Here is a 20112-nt window from a genome sequence, read left to right as displayed (position 1 = left end):
AACAGAGAAATAGAGGGAAAGGGTTATATTCACGGAACTACAGGAGGACAAACCGAATCTCAACACTTCGGGTGTCCAATGTTGGGTCGTGTTTCAAATATGTGCAGTGGGGGAATCTAGTCCGGCTTAGCGGTTAGGTTTATGTTAGATCAGGGCTGGCATTTGCGTTTGTAGCAATATCTTGAACATGGGGCGGGAGCATGAAAGTATCAGCAAGGCCACCCCACTGTAATGCATCAAGGCGTGCAAGTCCTAGTTTTACAAGTGGAAAGCTTGGACTTTGACATCGCAGTACTTGTAACCAAGATTCGACTAAGAACTTTCCTCGCATCGCATGGGCCATGTTGGGGGCCTGTACTAGCAAGAGCATCAGGAAGTTTGAAACTGTTGCAAAGCCAATACGAGACCCTGAGAATATCAGCACTTCAAACCCTTATATGAGAGGGCACGGGGAAGGCAAAAACTCACAGGAGTACCAAAATCCAGTAAAGTCACTAGGAGTGAGGCGCCGCGTAAAATTGACCAGAATTGTTGCACATTTCTCTGCTGCATGCAAGGTAATTTCGCTGGTATCGGACACATCTGGTATAGAAATATCGGGTATAGCATCCAGTCCTGAGAGGTCTGCAAAGTCGAGAGATGGGTCATCGACCGGCAAGGGGGACGTAGCAGCCATCTCTTCTAAATCGAATATCATGGGTGGGTCCGACGAGCGTGCCATTGGTCGGAGCATGGCACGATAAACGTAAACAACCAGTAGAAGGTATGCAAAATGAATAGATGTAGGGTAAGGGGCCTGACCATGGACAGATTTGCTCCAATTTGGTAAGCGGAATGTCTCTGGTAGGGAGGAGTACCATGAGTTGAGTTTCTCTAAAAGCTCTCTCCCCAAAGCAATCGAAGTATCAAAGTCCGCGTTCAATACCTGAGATGCTCGAAGGGTGCTGGAAAAGAATCAGTCCTTTGTTCCTGTGGTCCCGAGTTTTGACGTAACTTACTAAAATGTTCCCTGTATTTCCTCTGCGATCCGAGCAAGATTTACTAGAAATCGGAAAGGTATATCGATATCGCAGGCCAGCGTAGAGAAGCCCTGTCTCGGACCGATAAGAAAATCACCTTCGTCTAGATCACTCACATCCCATTCGGCCGGATAGAGATAAGGGGGACGTCCCATCAACAAGCTTCGCCATTTATCTTCGGCATAGACAGCCCACCACAGCCGACGGCGTAATCGCTTTTCCCATGCCGGTATGCCCCACATGCGACATTCAATGTGTACTCCGAGACTGCAGGCTAGGCCAACGATCTGACCCACAAAGGACCATACGAACGGGGTATCGGCGGTCGTATATCGAGCTTCATCCATAGGTTGTTGTTGAATGTACAGTAGCGCAGCTTGGAGGACTGCAAGGCGAGGACTATGTATCTCCACTGTCAAAAGCTCATATACCATGCGCCATAGCTTTTTGATCGGAGACGCATGGTAGGTGTTCAGGACGCATAAATAATCATCATGCGCAACGAAGGGAAACGCAGAAGCATAAATAGCTGCCAGAAGGTGGACCGGCACCTTCGCCAGAGCTGCTTGTTCTGGCAGCTGACTTGAAGCCGTTTTCAACCCTAATTGAGAGCGTGAGATCACTGGTAATGCAGGAAACACATATTTGACGAATCTATGAGAGCTGTTAGTCAGAGTTTTGAACTAGATGGATGGTATCACCCACAGTGCGACTAATCTTCTTCCATACTCTGGTGGCACTAGATTGTCCAGCCTTTCACGTGTTTCACGTGCCTCTTCACAAAGGCCGGCATTTGTTTCTTGTTTGATCGCAGTTGAAAGTTCTGGGGAAGTGATCATAAAATGCACCGGTATTCGTTGAGCCGTTGGTACTCCTCCAGCATTACGATAGTGAACCTTGTAAAAGTACTTCATACCAGAATCATCGAACCGACAATGTCTAAGAAGCCATGGGTCCGACTCAGAGGAAGCACCAAACAATTGCGCATACCCTTGGTCAAGTTTGTCAATGCTCTGTACAAACTGAGTCGGCGGCCGACCGGCAAGTAGTATTCCGGATGCTGGTGATGCAACATTGACTTGATCAAACTCCAGCGAGGGAAATACTGGCTCGGCGGTGCTCAGCGGGACTTCTTGTGAGGCATCTCGGCCCAAGACGCCTACATCACTGTGGGCCGTCGCCGACAACTCCTCAACGCTTGGGTCGGCCAAGGACAGGGACTGCGAGAGACGCACTCGCTTCGGTGGAGGAGCATCAAAGGTACAATCCAGCTTCGAAGCCCGGCAACGCTGACATGGAAGTCCGTTATCGATTTGACATCCCAGTTTCCGACCTCGGCATTGGTCACACGGCCGATGACGCTTTGATCGGTATGGGCGAGCGGGAGCAGGATATGACATGTTTGATATGAAGATTTTTCGCAGGGATCGGCGAAAACAACGCGCGTATATAGGCAAGCAGGGGTTTTAAGATAATAGTCGAAGTGGAGTAGAACATAGTTGGCCGAGCGGCGAAGTTGGCCGAGATGGCCGAGATAGTGGCTCCTTTCAAATGAGCCAAGCCTTCCGATTGGCTGGTTGAAGATGGGGATATATTCCCAGCCAATGGCAGTCTCCTATCCGGCCGCCGGTCCCCAATCCAAATTTCTAAGTCCAGTCCATTACCATGTTAGAATGACCGAGTCTTTCAGCTTCAAACCAATATCGCCCACGATCGGCCAACTTGGTGACACTATAGCGGATTCCACAATTGAAGCCCAATGGTACTCAACACTTATCTCCAGAGGAGAGAGAACTTGAAAACATAATCAAGGATTGGAAATAAGTGACTGATGGTCGCCGACCTTTTGCGAGACATATAAAAGATCAGAAGCCTAGCATACTTTGTACATCACAATGTTTTGAATATCCTTATACTACCTAGCATCATTTCTCGACGGGCTACACCTACTAATTTGGAAGGCGATCCCCTTCCCAGAACCACATTCCAAATACCAAAGCGGCTTCAGCATGGGAGATTCTGACAGCACCCGATGGCGTTTCCGGTTTGCCGATATCTTTTCACGGGGGAAAAGAAGTCAAGAACTCAGATCGGATAGTGAATCCGATATCACTTTAGTGCCCCGGTATGTCTTCCACTTCCAATGTTGTACGATAAAATGAAAACTTGATCGAGACGTTTGGACTGATACGTCTAGGTAGAAAAGACGATCATTCGAATCCCAAGCGGTCTCGAGAACCCGAACGATTTAACCGTGAGTCCTTACCTTGCCAACATGTCGAGAACCTGCTAATAGTCACACAGCGGCCGATATGTGCTTCGGCTCATGTTGTAGGAAATAATGTTCCGGCGATGTATACCTGGATCTTCCCGATGTCAAGACTGCGCTACAAGTCGTGCATAGTGAATCTTATTTCAATTTCAATCAAACTCTTGGACATTGGAAAACTCTTGGAGTTTTGAATGCATCTTCTGCGCAGTGACATGAATCTAGAGCAAGGGCGGTGTGACGTCATTTATTTCCCAGTGAAATCGAAGTTCTAAGTTGGCATGCTACTTGTAATATATTAAATAAGATCTGGAGCGGCTTATCGTTCTTCCACTGTATTGGAGTATTGGAGGGCAGATGTGGAAGACCGGTTGGGATGGGAGATGAGTTTGTCCTGCAGCTCTGCCAGGTGGAGCCGAGCGGGGAAACGTGAAGTGGAGATATTCTGGATTAGGTAAGAGGTTGTGAGGGAATAAATGGGGATACGAGCAGTTGTACTTTGAACGATTGGTGGAGACAATCACATTGTGAAAGTCTAGGCTGATCCTTGTTCACCTCCAACCGAGTTCCGAGCTCCTTGCGCTGAGGGGAAGCCGTGCAATTCATCATCACACAGTGCCATTTGCGCCCTGTCCCCATTTAAGGCTTCCTTATTCTCGTGCTGTACCCGTTTTATTATACATTATTATACATATTATTTTTGCCCCCAGCACGATCGAGCCATCATGATTTTCGAGCCGGCTGAGCGTGTGTTGCTCCCCACCAAAGACCTGCTGTCTTACATATTTGATGACCCACCCTATGATCAAAACAAACCTGTAAAATCCCAGACATTGCTCTTTACCCAAGAGGCAGAGACTGACCTCTGGGTCTAAAACTAGATTTATATTGATGCAAAAAGCCCAAGTCGTTCGATCTCATGTAATCAGGCCCGCAGCACGATCAGAAAGCTGATTGCTGGCCTGCGAGCTGCTGGCCTTCGCAAAGGGGATTGCGTTCTCATCCACTCTTTCAATGACGCAAGTTTGATGGGCCGAGTTCAGTACAAGGATAACCCCTCGAGACTAATAGTGGCTCCCTTAGATCAACTACAGTATCCTTGTTCTCGCCATCATTGGTGCAGGTGGAGTATATACTGGCTCGAATCCATCGTACACACCAACCGAACTTGCGCATCATGTCAGAGCTGCCGAGTGCAAGTTTCTGATCTCAGAGTCGGAAATCTTGGACAATCTTCTCTCGGCAGCCAAGCTAGTCGGAATCTCAAGTGAGAATGTTTGGATCTTTGACAACGTCGCGCAAATCGTCCCACCTGGCCAAAAATCATGGAAGACCCTGATGAAACATGGCGAAGAAGACTGGGTGCGTTTCAATGACTTGAAAACAGCAGAGGCGACTACGGCCGCGAGACTTTTTAGCAGCGGAACTACAGGTCTGCCAAAGGCTGTCATGATTACTCACTATAATCTGATTGCTCAACATGAGCTCGCAGTTGATCTCCACCCTCGCCCGTATCCGGTAATCGAATTCCTCAGTTCCAGTGACTAAGGCGCATGTGGAAGTTTCGAATAATCGTTGGCTAACTTCAGCCTAGCTTTCGCGAATCATTGCACTTCCTGTCTTCCATGCCTCAGCTGCCCCGGTGACCCATATCTCCACTTTGAAGGCAGGACAAGAGGCTTATATGATGCGGCGATTTAACCTGGAAGAGTTCTTGTCCAACGTCGAAAAATATAACGTCACCGATCTTGCGATGGTGCCTCCTATCGTCATCGCCGTTCTGATGTCTCCTATCTCCAAGAAGAGACCCTTCCTGAAAAAGGTTCAGGGCGCGGCGTGTGGAGCTGCCCCCTTGGACAAAGAACTCCAGGCTCGTTTCCGCTCAATGATGGCTGATGGTAGCCCTTTCACGCAAGTATGGGGTATGACAGAAACATCATGCGTTGCGACGATGTTCCCATACCCCGAACATGATGATACCGGGTAAGCCTATGTGTGCCGATACGTCAAAAGCGGTAACTTAACCCTCATGAATCACTTAGGTCGGTAGGGAGACTTATTCCAAACTTGGAGGCAAAGTATGGACCACTAAAACTGTTTCTTGAGTGAACTTACTTATAAATATTGTCTCAGGCTCATTGATGATGACGGTAACAATATTTCCGCCTACGGTGTTCGTGGAGAGCTGTGTGTTCGGGGATCGACAGTCACCCCAGGGTACTACAAGAACCCCGAAGCCAACGCACAGTCTTTCGACTCAGACGGTTGGTATAAAACAGGAGACATTGCGTACTGCGATAAGACGACTCGAAAATGGTACATAGTCGACCGCAAGAAGGAGCTTATCAAAGTAAGGGGCTTCCAGGTCGCACCACCTGAGCTTGAAGCTGTTCTTCTGTCACACCCCCAGATCGTCGATGCGGCAGTGATCGGCATAACCTTCCCGAACGCCGATACCGAGTTCCCCCGTGCTTATGTAGTGCGACGTCCTGGAAATGCAGGAGAGAAGATCACGGAGCATGATGTCCAGAAATATGTTCTAGAGCGACTTGCACGATTCAAGGCGTTGACCGGAGGAGTGAAGTTTGTCGGATCCATTGCAAAGAACCCGAGCGGAAAAATCCTCAAACGAGTCCTCAGAGATGATGCGAAGAAGGAGATCGAGACTGGAGTCATCAAGCCGAAGCTTTAAATAAATAGGAACTCAATCTAGCGGATCCTTTCAATCTCAATCTTATCTATTCTTCATGAGAGGTTATCGATTGCGTGTCTATGTTCACGGTCCCTCTCATTATCCAAGTCTATGGTATTGTTCAGTGTGAAAGGCGCCTCGATCTCTTCCATATGCCCAATTCATTTCCATTTTCCTCGACACGGTGCAGCGTTTATTGAAAATAGCTTCACAGAATTCGTACAACCTCTGCTTTGAATTTGTGGACCCCACACTCATAATACTGGAAGAATATGATAAGGACCATGATGACAGCTACGAGGTAGCAGCACCATAATCGACGTCCATGTTAACTAGTTTAGCTCGCACTACCCTCATCTCTCCAGTGGACCACTCATCGTCCACAAAGAATGCTGCATCGAAATTAATTACATTGTACATTTCCAAACATGTGGAAAAGTCTCTCTCAGCTCCAATGACAAAGTCGTATCTCTTTCCAGGGCTCATTCTGTATTCGCGATCAATGTTTCACAAGGAACAAACCTCGGGATGCCTTGAGAGTGCTCCAGTGCAGATGTCGAACTGGTATACTTTGCCTAATTCTATTTGCTTGTTACACTGATATACTTGCTTCTCTGGGTGCTGATATTTACTATTTCCCCTCCTCGTAGCTCAGGAGCTATGACGGCTCGAGCATAGAAGTCAAGTGAGTATATAGCCCAGGAAACAATGCCAAAGTTTGCATACCCCACTGTTACTGTCAGCACACTATGTAATTATATCAGCCCACTGGAGGACCTTAAACCGCGCTCAAGGGAAGATGCCGTCAAGGGTCGAGGGAGCCAGCTCAGTTTATTGGAAAAAGCATTCATAATCAGTAACTGTCCGATCCGCGGTCCACATAAAGCAATAACCTACCCCTGAGAAGGCACATGAAAGCCTATCATATCACAATTGTGATAGATAATATATGACAATCTTGAACTTACGTAGTCATTTTAAAGCCAGCTTGATCCATATACATTAACTGTGGACTCCAATCTTGCCATATAGATCCTCATATCGCTGCAATTACACATTTCCTGAATTGCCGCCGCTTTTGATCATTGATACATTAATGCAAGCCATGAGCGAGAAACCAGAGATTTCGCCCACAAAGGGGGACACGGCCCCCGAAGGTGCCCCCCTCGACAACATTGAACGAGAAAAGCGATAATCTGACAGACCCAAGCTTTTTAAATGCACTGGACGAGCCACACAGCATACAGAAAATTGTACAAGAAGGTCTTCTACTCGCAGGGGGCGCAGCCGCTATCCTGCTACAGGTGGCTGAGCCCGGTGTCGGGAAGGGCGTCCATAAGCACAGCGACTTCGCGTCCCGACCACTTGACCGTCTTCGCACCACAATGACATATATTTACTGCATGACATACGGCACTCGAGATGAGAAAAAGGCAATCATAGAGATGGTTCATCGAGCCCATGCCCCCGTCATTGGGCCAGACTATTCCGCCAACGACCCCAGCCTGCAGTTATGGGTAGCAGCGACACTTTATGCAGTTGGCACTGATCTTTATCAAAGAGTCTTTGGAGACATGGACAAAGACACATCTGATGCGATATACCAAGAATATTCGATCTTGGCCACATCTCTTCGTGTCCCTGCCGGGATGTGGCCCCCATCTCGTGTAGCCTTCTGGCAATACTGGGATGATAAGATTGCGACAGTTGAAATCACCGATGATGCAAAACATGTGGTCCAAGATCTACTGCGAAACAAGAAGGCACCTATTGCAGTCCGCGCTGTTCTTCCCTTGGTCCGTCTCACTACTACTGAGATGCTGCCTCCAAGAATTCGCGAAGCCTACGGCCTGAAGTCAACTAAGATACGGAGAGGGTCCTACCGGTTTCTGATGGGGCTCACCAAGGTAACATACCCCCATCTTCCCCGCGTGATTCGAACCCTTCCTATGCGGTACTATTTGAAGGATATGCGACGAAGACTTGGTGATATGGCTTAGAAGGAAATAGGCTGGGTGGTGTCCTCCCGGGTGCTTTGTTCGGTCGTTTGATATTGAAATTTTCGGTTCGCAGACAATACTGTTTTGGTCTGGGATCGATAGAGCTTTTAATTACAAGGGTTCGGGCTGTCTTGTATACTAAGACACAGAATATCAATCCAGGGTTTGAAGCTTTTTGTTGGATTTGGCCCACAAAAGTTCGATTATCTCAATATTCCCCTAAATCACATTGATCAAAAACTACTACTATAGCTATTATAACTTCTTCAATTCAATGGCCTAAACGTGCACTTGTGACTGATCTGTCTACATCCACAGTATTAGGCTGCCCCGCATTCTTTGTTGTAATGATCCATGAACGCTACCATGGGAGCTGTTCTCATTCGGGCGTATAATTCCGCCAACAGTAATTTGCGACATGCGACTATTCTTGTAGCCTTGAACACGCTCATCACTGTTCCAGATGGCGAGAATTTCTTGAACAACAGACCAAGCTTCTTTTTTGTCTGAGTCCGCCTCAGATACAACACCGACAGTATATGCTGCTGAGCGAGTATCGTCACAAACCTGCATTATAGAACCAGAAGTGCCGGGTCCCCCCTTGCTGAGCTTTCGAGGAAAGATGCAAGAATGCCCTTTTCTTTAGTGTTCTCTATGGCGGAGCTAATATAGGCGCCCAAAGGAACGCCATTAGAATACCAAAAGGCAATGGTAGCATTCTTTCCCCAGCATGGTAGAATTGAACTTGCACAAGCTTTGCTGCAGCTTCGGCATGGGGTTCGGACTGGCTTACTGCATCGTCGTGTGAAGCGACCTCCAGCCCCACTTTCTTTGCTGTATACTGTTTGGTATCCGTATTTTCCACTTGAACCTTAGGAGATTCCAAGGTCTTATCAGCGGACGAGAAGCAAGCCAGTTGCTGTATTTCATGTACTATGTTGAAAGGTCTCTGGCATCAAGGATGTTGTACATATCTTCGACCTCAATGAAACTTTCCTGCTCCCATGTCTTATTATCCAAGCCAACTGCATCCATGCCAGAGATTGTTAATCCCAGGTTACTCGGCTCTCTCGGAATCCCATCCGAGCCCCTCTCCCCCGTTGTCAACGCGAAGGGCTTAATTTTTATTACAACTCTCTGGGCAGTCGAGCGTGGCGAATACATCCATCTCGCAGTACGCATGTCATCCAAGTAGTACATATCGGCTTCAAGCTTTTCCACCCTAGCTGTTCCAAGCGAATTTATGTCGTCGAGGTAGTGCGGATTGGATGAACCTTTAGCCTCGGCGTAGATCTGCGATCTGACGACTTCGGAAATTCGAGTAATTTTGGAATCATTTGGGCCATTAGGTGACCCAATCAGAATTTCATCCCACGCATCTTCGTAATCAGCGACAATACAAGCTCGTAGACAGGATCCGAGCATATCAGGCCTTTTCTGCGCGAGACGCACGTAGGTCACTGGAGAAGCAACACTAGGCCACCAGATTCTGGGAGGTACCAGCGATTCCGGAGTTCTTGGCGTGATACAAGTGATATCGTCGCTGATGATGCGTCGAGCATTTATTGCGCGCCTTAGAGATACGTCCTCACTTTTATCAGGGACCTCCGGCACCTGTGTGCTCCACCATCGCGCCCACAGGGGGTGATTGTATATCCCCAATACAATAGCGTGGAATTCTTGTTCGATCATCTGTGGGCGTCGTAGGCGTACATTTCGATCCACGTCACCTCTATATGCAGCTGATAGAATCAGGTTGTCTTTATTTGCTGGTATATTGCCTCGCTGCCTCTGTTCTTCCTTGCTAGGCTAGCGTCGCGAGCCTCGGCAGCAACATGAATCTCGGGGAGAACCTGAAGCTGCGAGTAAAGATCAGAGTATCCCGCCACGGCACAGGAGCGAGCAGCGTGATAAATCATGTCGGGATAACGCTTCACCAAATTTCGAAGGGTCTCCTGGGACGGCGGTTCCGGATACCAGATGCAATAGGGTATCTCAGGGGAGTCGTTCATATCCGGGATCACTCCGCTCATAATTGCACGCGCGTTGAGTGCACGAGTGAACTCCGGTACGACGCCGCGTAACAAGTGGGCGAAATCATCGTGGTGCCGAATGCCACGGATAACAGCGAAGCGTTGGACTTTTAATCCGAGATTTGCCCGCGAATTGCGGCATGGCAGTCATCTATATTGTACAGAGTGGCTTTGAGTCTTTTCTCCACTGAGAGTTCTTCCAGTAGGACTTTTTTTTGCTCATGATGAGAGATCGGTAAGTTCAAGGTATTTTTCTGATGGAAGTGGAATTTGGGTCATGATTGGTGGAGAATTTCAAGTGCTTGAATAAACTGTATGCAATGTGCATGGCTTCTGCTGACTGACGTGGATCGCGTCTTCTACTTTCAAAATCGACCCCGCCAGGTTGGCTACATGTTCTGCAGGAATGTGCCTGTGCGTTGTTTCATAGAGCGTGGAAATAGTCCTGGCCACAATGTAACCGAGTTCCGCGGTAAACCATGTGCGGAACCCCGCAATTCTGGGGGGGCACATGGGGTTGACAACGGTGATCATGATATTCAAAGCCTTTGTTCATGCCTTTCATCACTGTACTTGGCATTCCTCTTGCCTCTGTCATTCGACCCCACGATGAATCGTCGAAATTAATTTCTTAACTCGCTATGTGGCAGGCACAAGCGTACCCACCAGCGAAGAGAATTTCAGCAGAGAAGCAAAATCGACAGAAAATAATAAAAAGGATGAACAAAATACTATAGAGGAACTATTTCTAAAGCCTGAAGAGTCTAAGAGAAGCCATACCGGACAGTGTTGTCACTTCACTAGTTAGCATGACCCGCAACTCTAAATTCATATTTTTGTGCACAAATCAGGTGATGCTCCCCTGGGCCACCTTGGTAGTATTTGAGTAACTTTTTCATGAGATCCCAATGTCCCACTGCTTTACAAAGTGCATTTTCAACCGGACTTCCTGTTGTCTTGTATACAATTCCAAGGAGGCCCCTGTGGACAATCGCCTTACCTTCCGCCTCATCTCGGAATCGATGTTACGACGGACTCGCAGAGCACCCACGGCTTGTTCATGGTGTCATCACCGCAAGGTATGATCAACGTTGGACTCATTTCTAGTGGCGCTGACTCTCTCCAAGGTACGTTGTGATGCATCAATCTCCGGTTCCCCTTGTACTCGCTGCCGCCAAGATTGTCGAACGGACTGTGTTCTGCGACGGAATCTCCCAAAGCAGTAAGTTATTCGAGCTTTCGGCTTGAAGAGCAATTCGAAACTAATCTGCAAGCAAGATCAATATCAAAGCCTCCTCACGAATTCACGTCTCCCGAAGAACTACCAACTGGTCTTACCCCACACGATGGACCACACGACGGAGTGGAATATTTCGCTCAAGCTCAAGTTGGGCAGCTAGATCACTCATACCACTTCACCGGCACTGAAAATCCGCCTTCTGAACAGGCTTCTATATCTGCCCACGTCGCCATTATCGATATCGATAGGCACGGCTTCTTGTGCACTCAAAACCTGAAATGCTTACCATCAGAAGACATTAACTACCTCTTCATAAAAGGCTCTTTGAATATACCGAGCCATCACACGACGAAGAAGCTTCTAGAGAATTATTTTAAAAAAATTCACCCTATGCTTCCAGTACTTGATGAAGCGCAATTCTGGCGTGCCTTTGGGGGGGATTCAACGGAGAAAATATCTTTACTAGTCTTCCAGGCTCTCGTTTTTGCCATATCCCCGGTAAGATGAACCTGTTTACCACGAGTAAGGAAGGAGGATATAATCTCATCTCGAGTTTGCATAGTTTGTGAGCCTTGATGCTTTATATGAATGTGGGTTTGTTGACAAGCGGGACGCGCGGAAACAGCTGTACAACAGAGCAAAGGTATAACATTTCCCCCTCAATTTCTGCTTCGTTTGGTGATTAAAATGAATTGCCAATTAGCTACTGTTTGATCTCAAAGTCGAGATGAAGCCATCGGCAAAGGCGCAGGGAGCTATTTTACTTACACATCATACTTCGGCCATTGCACCTTTAGCAGGAAGCCTATGGCTGACGAGCTGTATTGAGAATGCCATGCTCATTGATGCTCAACCATCCCTTGTGGAGGATCATGTCAGTGATTCTATGAAAAAGAGATTGTGGTGGTCGATATTACTCAGGGACAGGAGCCTATGCATTGGTCTCCGTCGACGTCCGCAAGTGACCTCAATTAACCTTCATGGCTGTCGAGATTGGCTCCGAGAGCATGATTTCGAGGACGAGATGCACCATTCAGAAGTTTACGACTACCATACGAAGTCGATATTTCTGTCGGCCCTTCAAGAGCAATGCACATTGGCAATTCTTTTGACAGACCTCGTTACATTGATTTTCAGCCCTCGATTGACCCCTACGGCGTCATACAGCAAGGAAGAATTTGAAAGCCAAATGGTCACCTTAAACAAGATCAAAGATTCGTTAGTTCAATGGCACTCTCAAGCAAAATATCCTCCAGATCCCAGAGACAATCGATGTCCCCATCCATCCGCTGCACTAAAAAATATGACATTCATGTATTACCAGTAAGAGGACCATGGCTTCTCTGTGCTTTATTAATATCTTGATGGCGGCTAACATGCAATATTTAATAGCGCGGCTAGAGTAGATCTCGCTCAATATGTGGCTCTTTTAATAGAAGAGTATCCGGCCCTTCCATCCCACAGGTATCAGCAGGCACTGATGAGCGTTGGAAGAGATCTTAAGGGTGGGATAGATGGATTGTCACGAATTATGGAATATTTCAGTCTTACTGGCCATGTGGATAATCTGCCTCTGAGCGTGTAGGTTAACTCAAATATCTTTGCGTGCCGAACAACCCAATAACACCTTCTCTGGCGGCAGTCTCGCGTATGTGGGGATGCCACTCGTTTTAGCCGCCATAGACTTGAAACTTTCACCCTCACGAGCCGAAACAGCATCTAGGCAAAGGCGATTGGATTCCTTGAAAAAGATCATTCGACATTCAGAAAGCTTATATGATGTGACGGACTTTGTTGCAGCTGGAACCAATCATATCCTCCAGCTAGCGTATTTGACTACCCAGAACTTCTTTCTTCCCACAGACGTTTCGTCGACAAAGCGCAAAACGGGTGAGATATATGACTCTTTGGGATGTGATAACGTGCACAGAAGTAATATTTTCAAGCACTGGCTTTCACCTGACCAAAGCAGAGCCAGGAATTGGCTAGACGCCTTCATTCTATGCCCTCGTGCTTATCTTCTGATTTCGACATCTGTGGACTACAGCCTCTCTGTGGGCCGCCTACCATACGAGAACTCTCTCCCAGAGCTTGTGCGAGGAATTTCATATCAATCTTCAATGTCTCGTCTCCCGTGGTCATTGAACGACAAGTCACACACATTTTCACCACAATCGCGGGGGAATGAAGGGTTGGACTCTATGGACCCAAGATCAATTATATCGGATGATAATCATTCATGGGCAGGCAAATCTGCCATGAAGTCAAGCGATGAGGAATTAACTCTTGGAAATGAATCATCCATTGAAGAGCTCAATACTGGGCACCAGATCAATCCTCTAAAGCGAAGCAGCCATGAAGCGCACGATATGCCATCAATCCCGGTGAATCTTGACTTCTTTGAGATTGGACCTGACCCAAAACCCCACTCAATGGTCCGAAGAACTTCAATGTGGGCTCTGCCAGAGATTGAAGACACATATGGCCTCTCGTTCGATGCGTCCCAACTTTTATCATGTCAGCCATATGACGACAATGGAGATACAATAGATGTCGCAGGCGGAATGGATGACTTCGATTGGATATCGTTTCGTTCTTTGTTTCAGGGTCAATCTGATAGTGAAAGTTATGTGCAGTGGTCATGAGAATGCAAAGAGGACTACACCCGTTATGTGTTTGGCGGTTGGCAACTTTTCACGAATTTTTGAAGAATCTTGGAGTAAATCGATGATACCTTTCCTTAAATGCTAGTGAATCTAGACATATGGGCCCATCTTGCCCTTGGTATATACAGCCCCTGTCTTGGTTACTTACCCTTCACAATTAGTTGTGGCCAATCACTGGGTCCAGTAGTTGACCTTTCAGCCTGTGGATTAAGGCATCAATACTTCGCGATGCTTACCTGAATGGGTGAGGCTGACGGTGGCTCAGCCTCACTCGGCCCCATTTAGCTACGATGAGCGTCAAGAAAGTCCCCTGTAGAAATTATCTTGTAGGCAGCGTCTTTCTTGAGATTGCCATCAGTCACATCCAGAAAGTATCGACTATCACCAAGACAATTGCTAAAGAGGCGGCCTGGCTTGTATGACGCACTACGTTGGCGACTGACAAGCATATTTGACCCACCGAGCTACAAGGACGGTGGACCCATACTCAACATGGTGAACACCGGCTTGCCGAGCCGAGACTGTGAAACGTGTCGACAACGGCGGGTGAAGGTGCGCTCGATTAAGAATTAGCAGAGATGTGAACAGCCATTGCTAACGGAAAAAGTGCGATCTCCTTCGTCCGTCTTGTCGCCGATGTCAGAAAGTTGGTCGACCTTGCGGTTATCGAGACTTAAATAATCCCAAAATTTCGTTTCATATCCAAACACCAAAGTCTTACGTCAATAGAGAAAGCCGATCACGGCGGCAGCCAGCCAGCAAAGGCATTGAGCATGCATCCCTGGTCGCTCGGGAACACCGGCCGGAGCCCTGGCGGCATACCAAAGCGAATGATCGTCGTTCTGATGAGGTCCTGCACTCAAAGTATGAGCTGACTCTCAATCCCTCCCGAGAGATCAAAGAATCATGGGATATTCACATCGTGCCATTGCTTGTGAATCAGTTTTCCTTTCCGACTGCACACGGGGGCCGCACAAATGGATCATTGGAATGTCTGCCGATCCTGCTGGGCAACTCCAAGGCGGAGTCTACACTCTCTCTAGTAGCCCATGCAGTGGGACATGTTTATCTGGCAAATCGAACTAATTCACGCGAATCGGCAATCGTGCATAAATCTCTCTATGGGAAAACGTTACGCAGTTTGAGGGCGGATCTATCACACCCTTCCCGTCAAAGGGAAGATTCGACCCTGCTAGCAGTTTGGTTTTCATGTTTGTACGAGGTGGGCACTCTGCATCCTAAATCAAGTCAACTCCCTCTCACATTGAATAAGCTCATGCGTGGCGATTGCGGTTCTTACGGGGGGCCCGTCAATTGGGACATTCACAGCAGGGCCCTTGGGCACTTATTGAGATCAAGAGGCTCCCAACAGTTCGAGACATCTACAGGCTGCCAACTGTTCCACATTGCCTATCATTTTATTGTTCGTCAGCAGTCTTAATTCCCTCATCAAGGCTCCGCTAATCTTCAAAAAGCAAATTCAATCCTTCAGATCCATCACGGACCCAGCCCCAGAGTCTAAGGAATGGCTGAACAACATTCAATCGCGGATTGATACAAAGCAATTGTCCTTCGTCCCGTCACTTTTCTACGGAGATGAGGTTGCACGAGCCTGTTGGGTGGCGAATTCATCATTTCATTTAGCTACATCCACAGCCGGCAAATTTGCAGCTATCGATGGTCTATTTTATGCCGGCGGCCACCGCAACATATTATTGAAGACCCCCTCTGACAACGGTATACCCTTTTCTGCAGAAAGCAGCATGGATAATATTGAAAGAAGCCAAAGCGGGCAGCTGCGAATTCGCAATCATGTCGATGCCTGTATACTTCGTGTGCACTCGATCGCTTTAGCCCTTTTGATCAATATTATGGGTCGAACAGATATTTCTGAAAGCTCTGCCGCACACGTTGCGAATTTGCAAGAAATCATCTCCGCTGAATCACGGCATAGAGCGGTCCGCATCTTGAGCACCTTGCCATGTCTTCTCCCAGATAACGGCAACTTCACCCCAAGCTGGGCAGAGTCTCTTAGGGTGATGTGGCCTTTGAGGATGATACTTGCGTCGCCGGCAATAGGGTCTGAGGCTAAGCAGACGGCAAGCCTGACCCTGAGAAGAATTGCGCACGAAGTGGGGATCAGGCAGGCCATGGGTTCGTTCTATCCCATCAAATCGATAGTAAACCCATTAGTATAAATAAAAAGCTTTACGTTTCTAATTTTTTTTCTTATTATGACGTGAATTTAGACGCAAAAATAAGCTTGGAAAATTTCGAGCTGGATCTGGACCGAGAAGCCGACCAGGCGGATTAGAAAGAGTGGCTGTGCCTGGACCAGAACTTCATCTAAGAAAATGCATCCCATGACCTCGGAAATCGAGGCAACACTGTATGTTTTGAGCAGTAAGTCGCAATCCGCCAAGTAAACCACGGATCCTCCCAACCTGGCAATTTCTTTCGATTCAGCTTTTGGTCAGACGCAATGGGCTAATTTTAAAGTGATACTTCCTGCCCTTCGTCTTAGCTGATACTTGGGCGGATAAAGTTAATATAAGCATGCTAACCGCATTGGGATCTCCCATGCGAGGCTAACCTATTTGGGGTAGTATTCGCCCTGTGAGGAGATCAGGATGTTCAGCTGTCGGGCTCATCGATATTGTAATTGGGCTATGCTGTTGTGCCTTGGGAAAGTCCAGTTTCATGGACCCTCACCGACGGATATTTAAAGGGAGCAGACCCCTTTTCTGATTAAGGTGTTATTAGGATCTGCTCCATAAGTTCTTCTCTCATTACATTTCAACATCGACCCTATTCTTCACTTCTGTTTTATAACCAGTGGATCAATCCAGTCAAAATGGGACTTTTCAGTAATGATGGGAAAAGCAACCATACATGCCCTATGCCTAAGTCATATGCTATTGGTATATACCCCTAATGCTTGTACGGAGGCAAAGCATCGTATCGCATCTCACATAGCATACATGTTTGCTGATCACGTGCATAGTTGCTGAACGAGATATACTTGCAAATATGTCCTTTTATCGCCTCAACATGATCATATCTGGAGCTTGTACAGCATTCGTTTGTATTGCAATATTCAGTTTGATGTTCTGGCATGCCATTCATCTAAGCAAGCCAAGAGAGCAAATCAAGTACGAGACCTCTTATCAATCATCAAGCCACGCTGACGTGAGATAGAATACTCAAAATCTGCTTCCTTATACCTCTCTATACGATAACATCCTTCCTCTCTATTTGCTATCCACATGCCTTTGTTTACCTCTCGCCTTGGTTGGAACTATTCCAGGCGGTCGCGTTAGGATCATTCTTTCTTCTGTTGTGCGAATTTATCGCGAGCGATAGTCGATCCGATCTGGACGTGTTCTTTATTGCCTTTCAGCCACCGCAAAAGAAGCAAAACAAGACATCAATGACAGGATTGGAATGGTTCAGAGTAAGTACTTCGATAGAAAAAAGGGCTTGTTTACCTCCCTTAGGTTTACCGTGTCTGATACAATCGCAGAAACAATGGATTGCAATTTTCCAATACCCAGTTGTTGCACTGCTAACGAGCCTTGCCACCGACTTTACTCAGGTTGCTGGTGTCTATTGTCTTGATAGTAACAAAGTCTACTTTGCGCATCTTTGGGTAAGCCGAAACCTAAGCCAATGGACTCACCGGGAGGTTGCAAGTTAATGAATACTATCAGTTGACAATTATCACTTCGGTCTCGATCGCATTCGCTGTTATGTCAGTCCTTAGCTTCTACCGAAATCTGAAGTCTCACCTGGCCAGTCATCGCCCTCTTTCGAAGCTACTGGCATTCAAATTGATCGTCGGTCTGACATTCCTCGAAAGAGTAAGCAAGAAAGCCAGTTATTGGCAATTGCATGCATGAATATACTAATTTATACTTTCAGATTATTTTCACTATCCTGCGCTCGACCAATGTCCTCGAATCCACATCAACATTGAGCTACGCTGATGTCAATATTGGAATTCCTAACCTTGTCATCTGCTTGCAGATGGTACCATTCTCGATTTTTTTCTATTACGCGTACAACGTGGGACCATACAAACTCACACACGGGAGTAGAGTCTATGACCCCAAAGTACAGGAATCCGTAGCAGGTAATTACCAGACACCATCCGAAGTCAGCATATCACATGGATATGAGGGAGGACCCTTGGGTGTGCGGGCATGGATTGGGCTCTTCAATCCGATGGAAATCCTTCGCGCCATAAAGTTCGGGTTGGATATGGCACAGGAAGTTGGAAATCGTGATACAAGGGGTCCTGGGAACCAAATGGAACTTGGGGCTAATATGGGACCCGAGCCTACGCCGTCAACTGCCCACGGGCATGGGCAGGCATATGAGCAGCTTCTGAACCCGAATGAGCGGGCTATGCGCTGAACACTGGATAGAACATACAGTTTGACTTAGTACTGTAAAAGACCAACTGTGAAAATAAAGGATCTTTATTCAACTTGAAAGCTTGAAGGCGGGAAACCGGTTTTATTCTTGAACATCCTCCCCCCAACGTGTTTCCTTAACGAATCCACTCTGTTTGTTTCCTGGTTCATTCTGATCAAAGTCCAACCTATCGGGGACCTTTAACCCATTTTTTATGTGATTTCGTATGAACCATAATGATACCCCATCTCGATACAGCCAAGGGTCCTCGGTTCGACGTTGCCATTTCTCCAGCCTCGATCTCAGACTATCTGATATCTCTGCATACTCAGGCTCCTTCACCAAGTTTTTCACCTCATCTGGGTCATTTTCCAAATCATACAGCTCCTCAGGCGCGCGAAAGAAATAATCTTTCAGTCTTCGGCCACCGATCATGATCTCCTTTTCCGTTGAATTTCGGATATCTTCCCATGAAAGTGACCCGTACAAGTCAGCCGCAAATGGGAAGTCCAGACGCCAAGCTAAATTCCGGTGGTACTTATATTGTCGGTCTCGGATAAAACGTGTTGGCCAATAGTTTGTTACTTCGTGAAATGTGTGAGAACCAAAGACATGATCAAATTCTGGCAACTCGGCTGAATTTCCAAGCAGAGGAAGAAGTGAACGTCCGAGACGCTTGCCTGCGGGGTCTTTCACTCCTGGGTGATTGACAAAATCTAAGATGGTGGGAAGAATATCGATATACGATACCATATTTGTACTGACAGTTGATGAAGACCCTGGACTCCTAATAATCAAGGGAAGTCGGACTCCAGCATCAAACAGCGTGGTCTTGGAATTGATGAACGGCGGGCCGTTGTCGCTGACGAAAATGACGAGAGTGGACTGAGCTAGACCAGAACCATCCAACGCATCCAAGATCATTCCCACGCCTTGATCGAGGCGATGTATCGAGTTATAATACTCAGCCAATTCCGAGCGAGCTCCATTGGAATCGGTAATGAATGATGGAACTTCGACGTTTTCCGCAATATAGTTTCCTTTAGTGATCCGAGAATCGTATTCCGCATCATTGCCAAATCCACCCCGTGTTTGATCACGATGGGGATCGTGGAACCCAACCGTCAGACTGAAAGGCTGTTGACTCTGCTTGACATCAAGGAGGAAAGACCTGGCCTGGTCGGCAATCAATGCAACATCACGGGTGGTGCTTTCCTTTGTCACTTTCCAAGGGTAAACATTCGATGGTCCAACATGAATCTTGCCCAAAACCCCCGTCTGGTGACCAGTCTGGTTCAATAAATGTGGCAGAGTTTCGACGTGATCAAATGTGACGAAATGATGCCGATGACTGGCGAGTCCATATTGTCCATTTTGATGAGTATGAAGACCGGTATATATGACAGAGCGACTTCCACTACACGAGGCAGTACTTGCAAATGCATAATCAAACTGAGTGGCCTCACCCGCAAGCCGATCAATATTAGGTGTAAGGATACTTTTTGCACCGTAGCAGCTCAGTTGTTTTCCGAGGTCATCTGCTATTAGCAGAAGCACATTCTTGTGTCCATTCATGGCAATAGGAATTTCAGTGAGGAAGAGAAAAGGCACATGAGAAGTGACTTCAGAGTTGAAAGTTGAGGGGTCAAGTTGTGATGCACTTTGACCCCGCTCGGGAATACTGTTGTCGTTGCGAACAAAGCAAAATCAAGCAGTGGTGGATTAATTATCATCATGTTTGCTTGGCAAAAAGGCCTAGGTCCAAGTGGTTAAGCCC

At 47.1% G+C, this 20112-nt stretch overlaps 8 protein-coding genes across 8 annotated transcripts; 4 read left to right on the top strand and 4 right to left on the bottom strand.

Annotated features, from left to right (window-relative positions):
- Positions 1–139: 139 nt before the first annotated feature.
- Positions 140–2419, bottom strand: N7503_006075 (uncharacterized protein; the record flags this gene model as incomplete). Its single annotated transcript, XM_057065622.1, has 4 exons — positions 140–408; positions 469–944; positions 999–1673; positions 1725–2419. 4 exons carry the CDS (start codon positions 2417–2419, stop codon positions 140–142), a joined length of 2115 nt encoding a protein of 704 aa, XP_056923365.1.
- Positions 2420–4013: 1594 nt separating this feature from the next.
- N7503_006074 (acyl--CoA ligase) lies at positions 4014–5980 on the top strand (the record flags this gene model as incomplete). Its single annotated transcript, XM_057065621.1, has 6 exons — positions 4014–4106; positions 4170–4307; positions 4372–4806; positions 4883–5271; positions 5331–5366; positions 5422–5980. 6 exons carry the CDS (start codon positions 4014–4016, stop codon positions 5978–5980), a joined length of 1650 nt encoding a protein of 549 aa, XP_056923364.1.
- Positions 5981–7085: 1105 nt separating this feature from the next.
- On the top strand, positions 7086–7980 carry N7503_006073 (oxygenase MpaB family protein; the record flags this gene model as incomplete). Its single annotated transcript, XM_057065620.1, has 2 exons — positions 7086–7137; positions 7184–7980. The coding sequence occupies 2 exons, from the start codon at positions 7086–7088 to the stop codon at positions 7978–7980; spliced, it is 849 nt and encodes a 282-aa protein (XP_056923363.1).
- A 933-nt stretch (positions 7981–8913) lies between these two features.
- N7503_006072 (uncharacterized protein) lies at positions 8914–9672 on the bottom strand (the record flags this gene model as incomplete). The annotated part of the gene is made up of 1 exon (XM_057065619.1): positions 8914–9672. One exon carries the CDS (start codon positions 9670–9672, stop codon positions 8914–8916), a length of 759 nt encoding a protein of 252 aa, XP_056923362.1.
- A 59-nt stretch (positions 9673–9731) lies between these two features.
- Positions 9732–10236, bottom strand: N7503_006071 (uncharacterized protein; the record flags this gene model as incomplete). Its single annotated transcript, XM_057065618.1, has 2 exons — positions 9732–10120; positions 10176–10236. The coding sequence occupies 2 exons, from the start codon at positions 10234–10236 to the stop codon at positions 9732–9734; spliced, it is 450 nt and encodes a 149-aa protein (XP_056923361.1).
- Positions 10237–10910: 674 nt separating this feature from the next.
- N7503_006070 (fungal specific transcription factor domain-containing protein) lies at positions 10911–13898 on the top strand (the record flags this gene model as incomplete). Its single annotated transcript, XM_057065617.1, has 7 exons — positions 10911–11092; positions 11141–11235; positions 11288–11751; positions 11816–11896; positions 11957–12576; positions 12646–12834; positions 12896–13898. 7 exons carry the CDS (start codon positions 10911–10913, stop codon positions 13896–13898), a joined length of 2634 nt encoding a protein of 877 aa, XP_056923360.1.
- Positions 13899–17349: 3451 nt separating this feature from the next.
- Positions 17350–18335, top strand: N7503_006069 (OSTA/TMEM184 family protein; the record flags this gene model as incomplete). The annotated part of the gene is made up of 4 exons (XM_057065616.1): positions 17350–17373; positions 17443–17568; positions 17630–17779; positions 17841–18335. 4 exons carry the CDS (start codon positions 17350–17352, stop codon positions 18333–18335), a joined length of 795 nt encoding a protein of 264 aa, XP_056923359.1.
- Positions 18336–18437: 102 nt separating this feature from the next.
- N7503_006068 (sulfatase family protein) lies at positions 18438–19910 on the bottom strand (the record flags this gene model as incomplete). Its single annotated transcript, XM_057065615.1, has 1 exon — positions 18438–19910. The coding sequence occupies one exon, from the start codon at positions 19908–19910 to the stop codon at positions 18438–18440; it is 1473 nt and encodes a 490-aa protein (XP_056923358.1).
- Between the last annotated feature and the right edge of the window lie 202 nt (positions 19911–20112).

The sequence above is a fragment of the Penicillium pulvis genome (assembly GCF_028828015.1).
Source record: "Penicillium pulvis strain IBT 33274 chromosome Unknown contig_23_segment0_segment0, whole genome shotgun sequence".
NCBI classification, from domain to species: domain Eukaryota; kingdom Fungi; phylum Ascomycota; class Eurotiomycetes; order Eurotiales; family Aspergillaceae; genus Penicillium; species Penicillium pulvis.
This window is presented reverse-complemented; position numbering and strand designations above follow the sequence as displayed.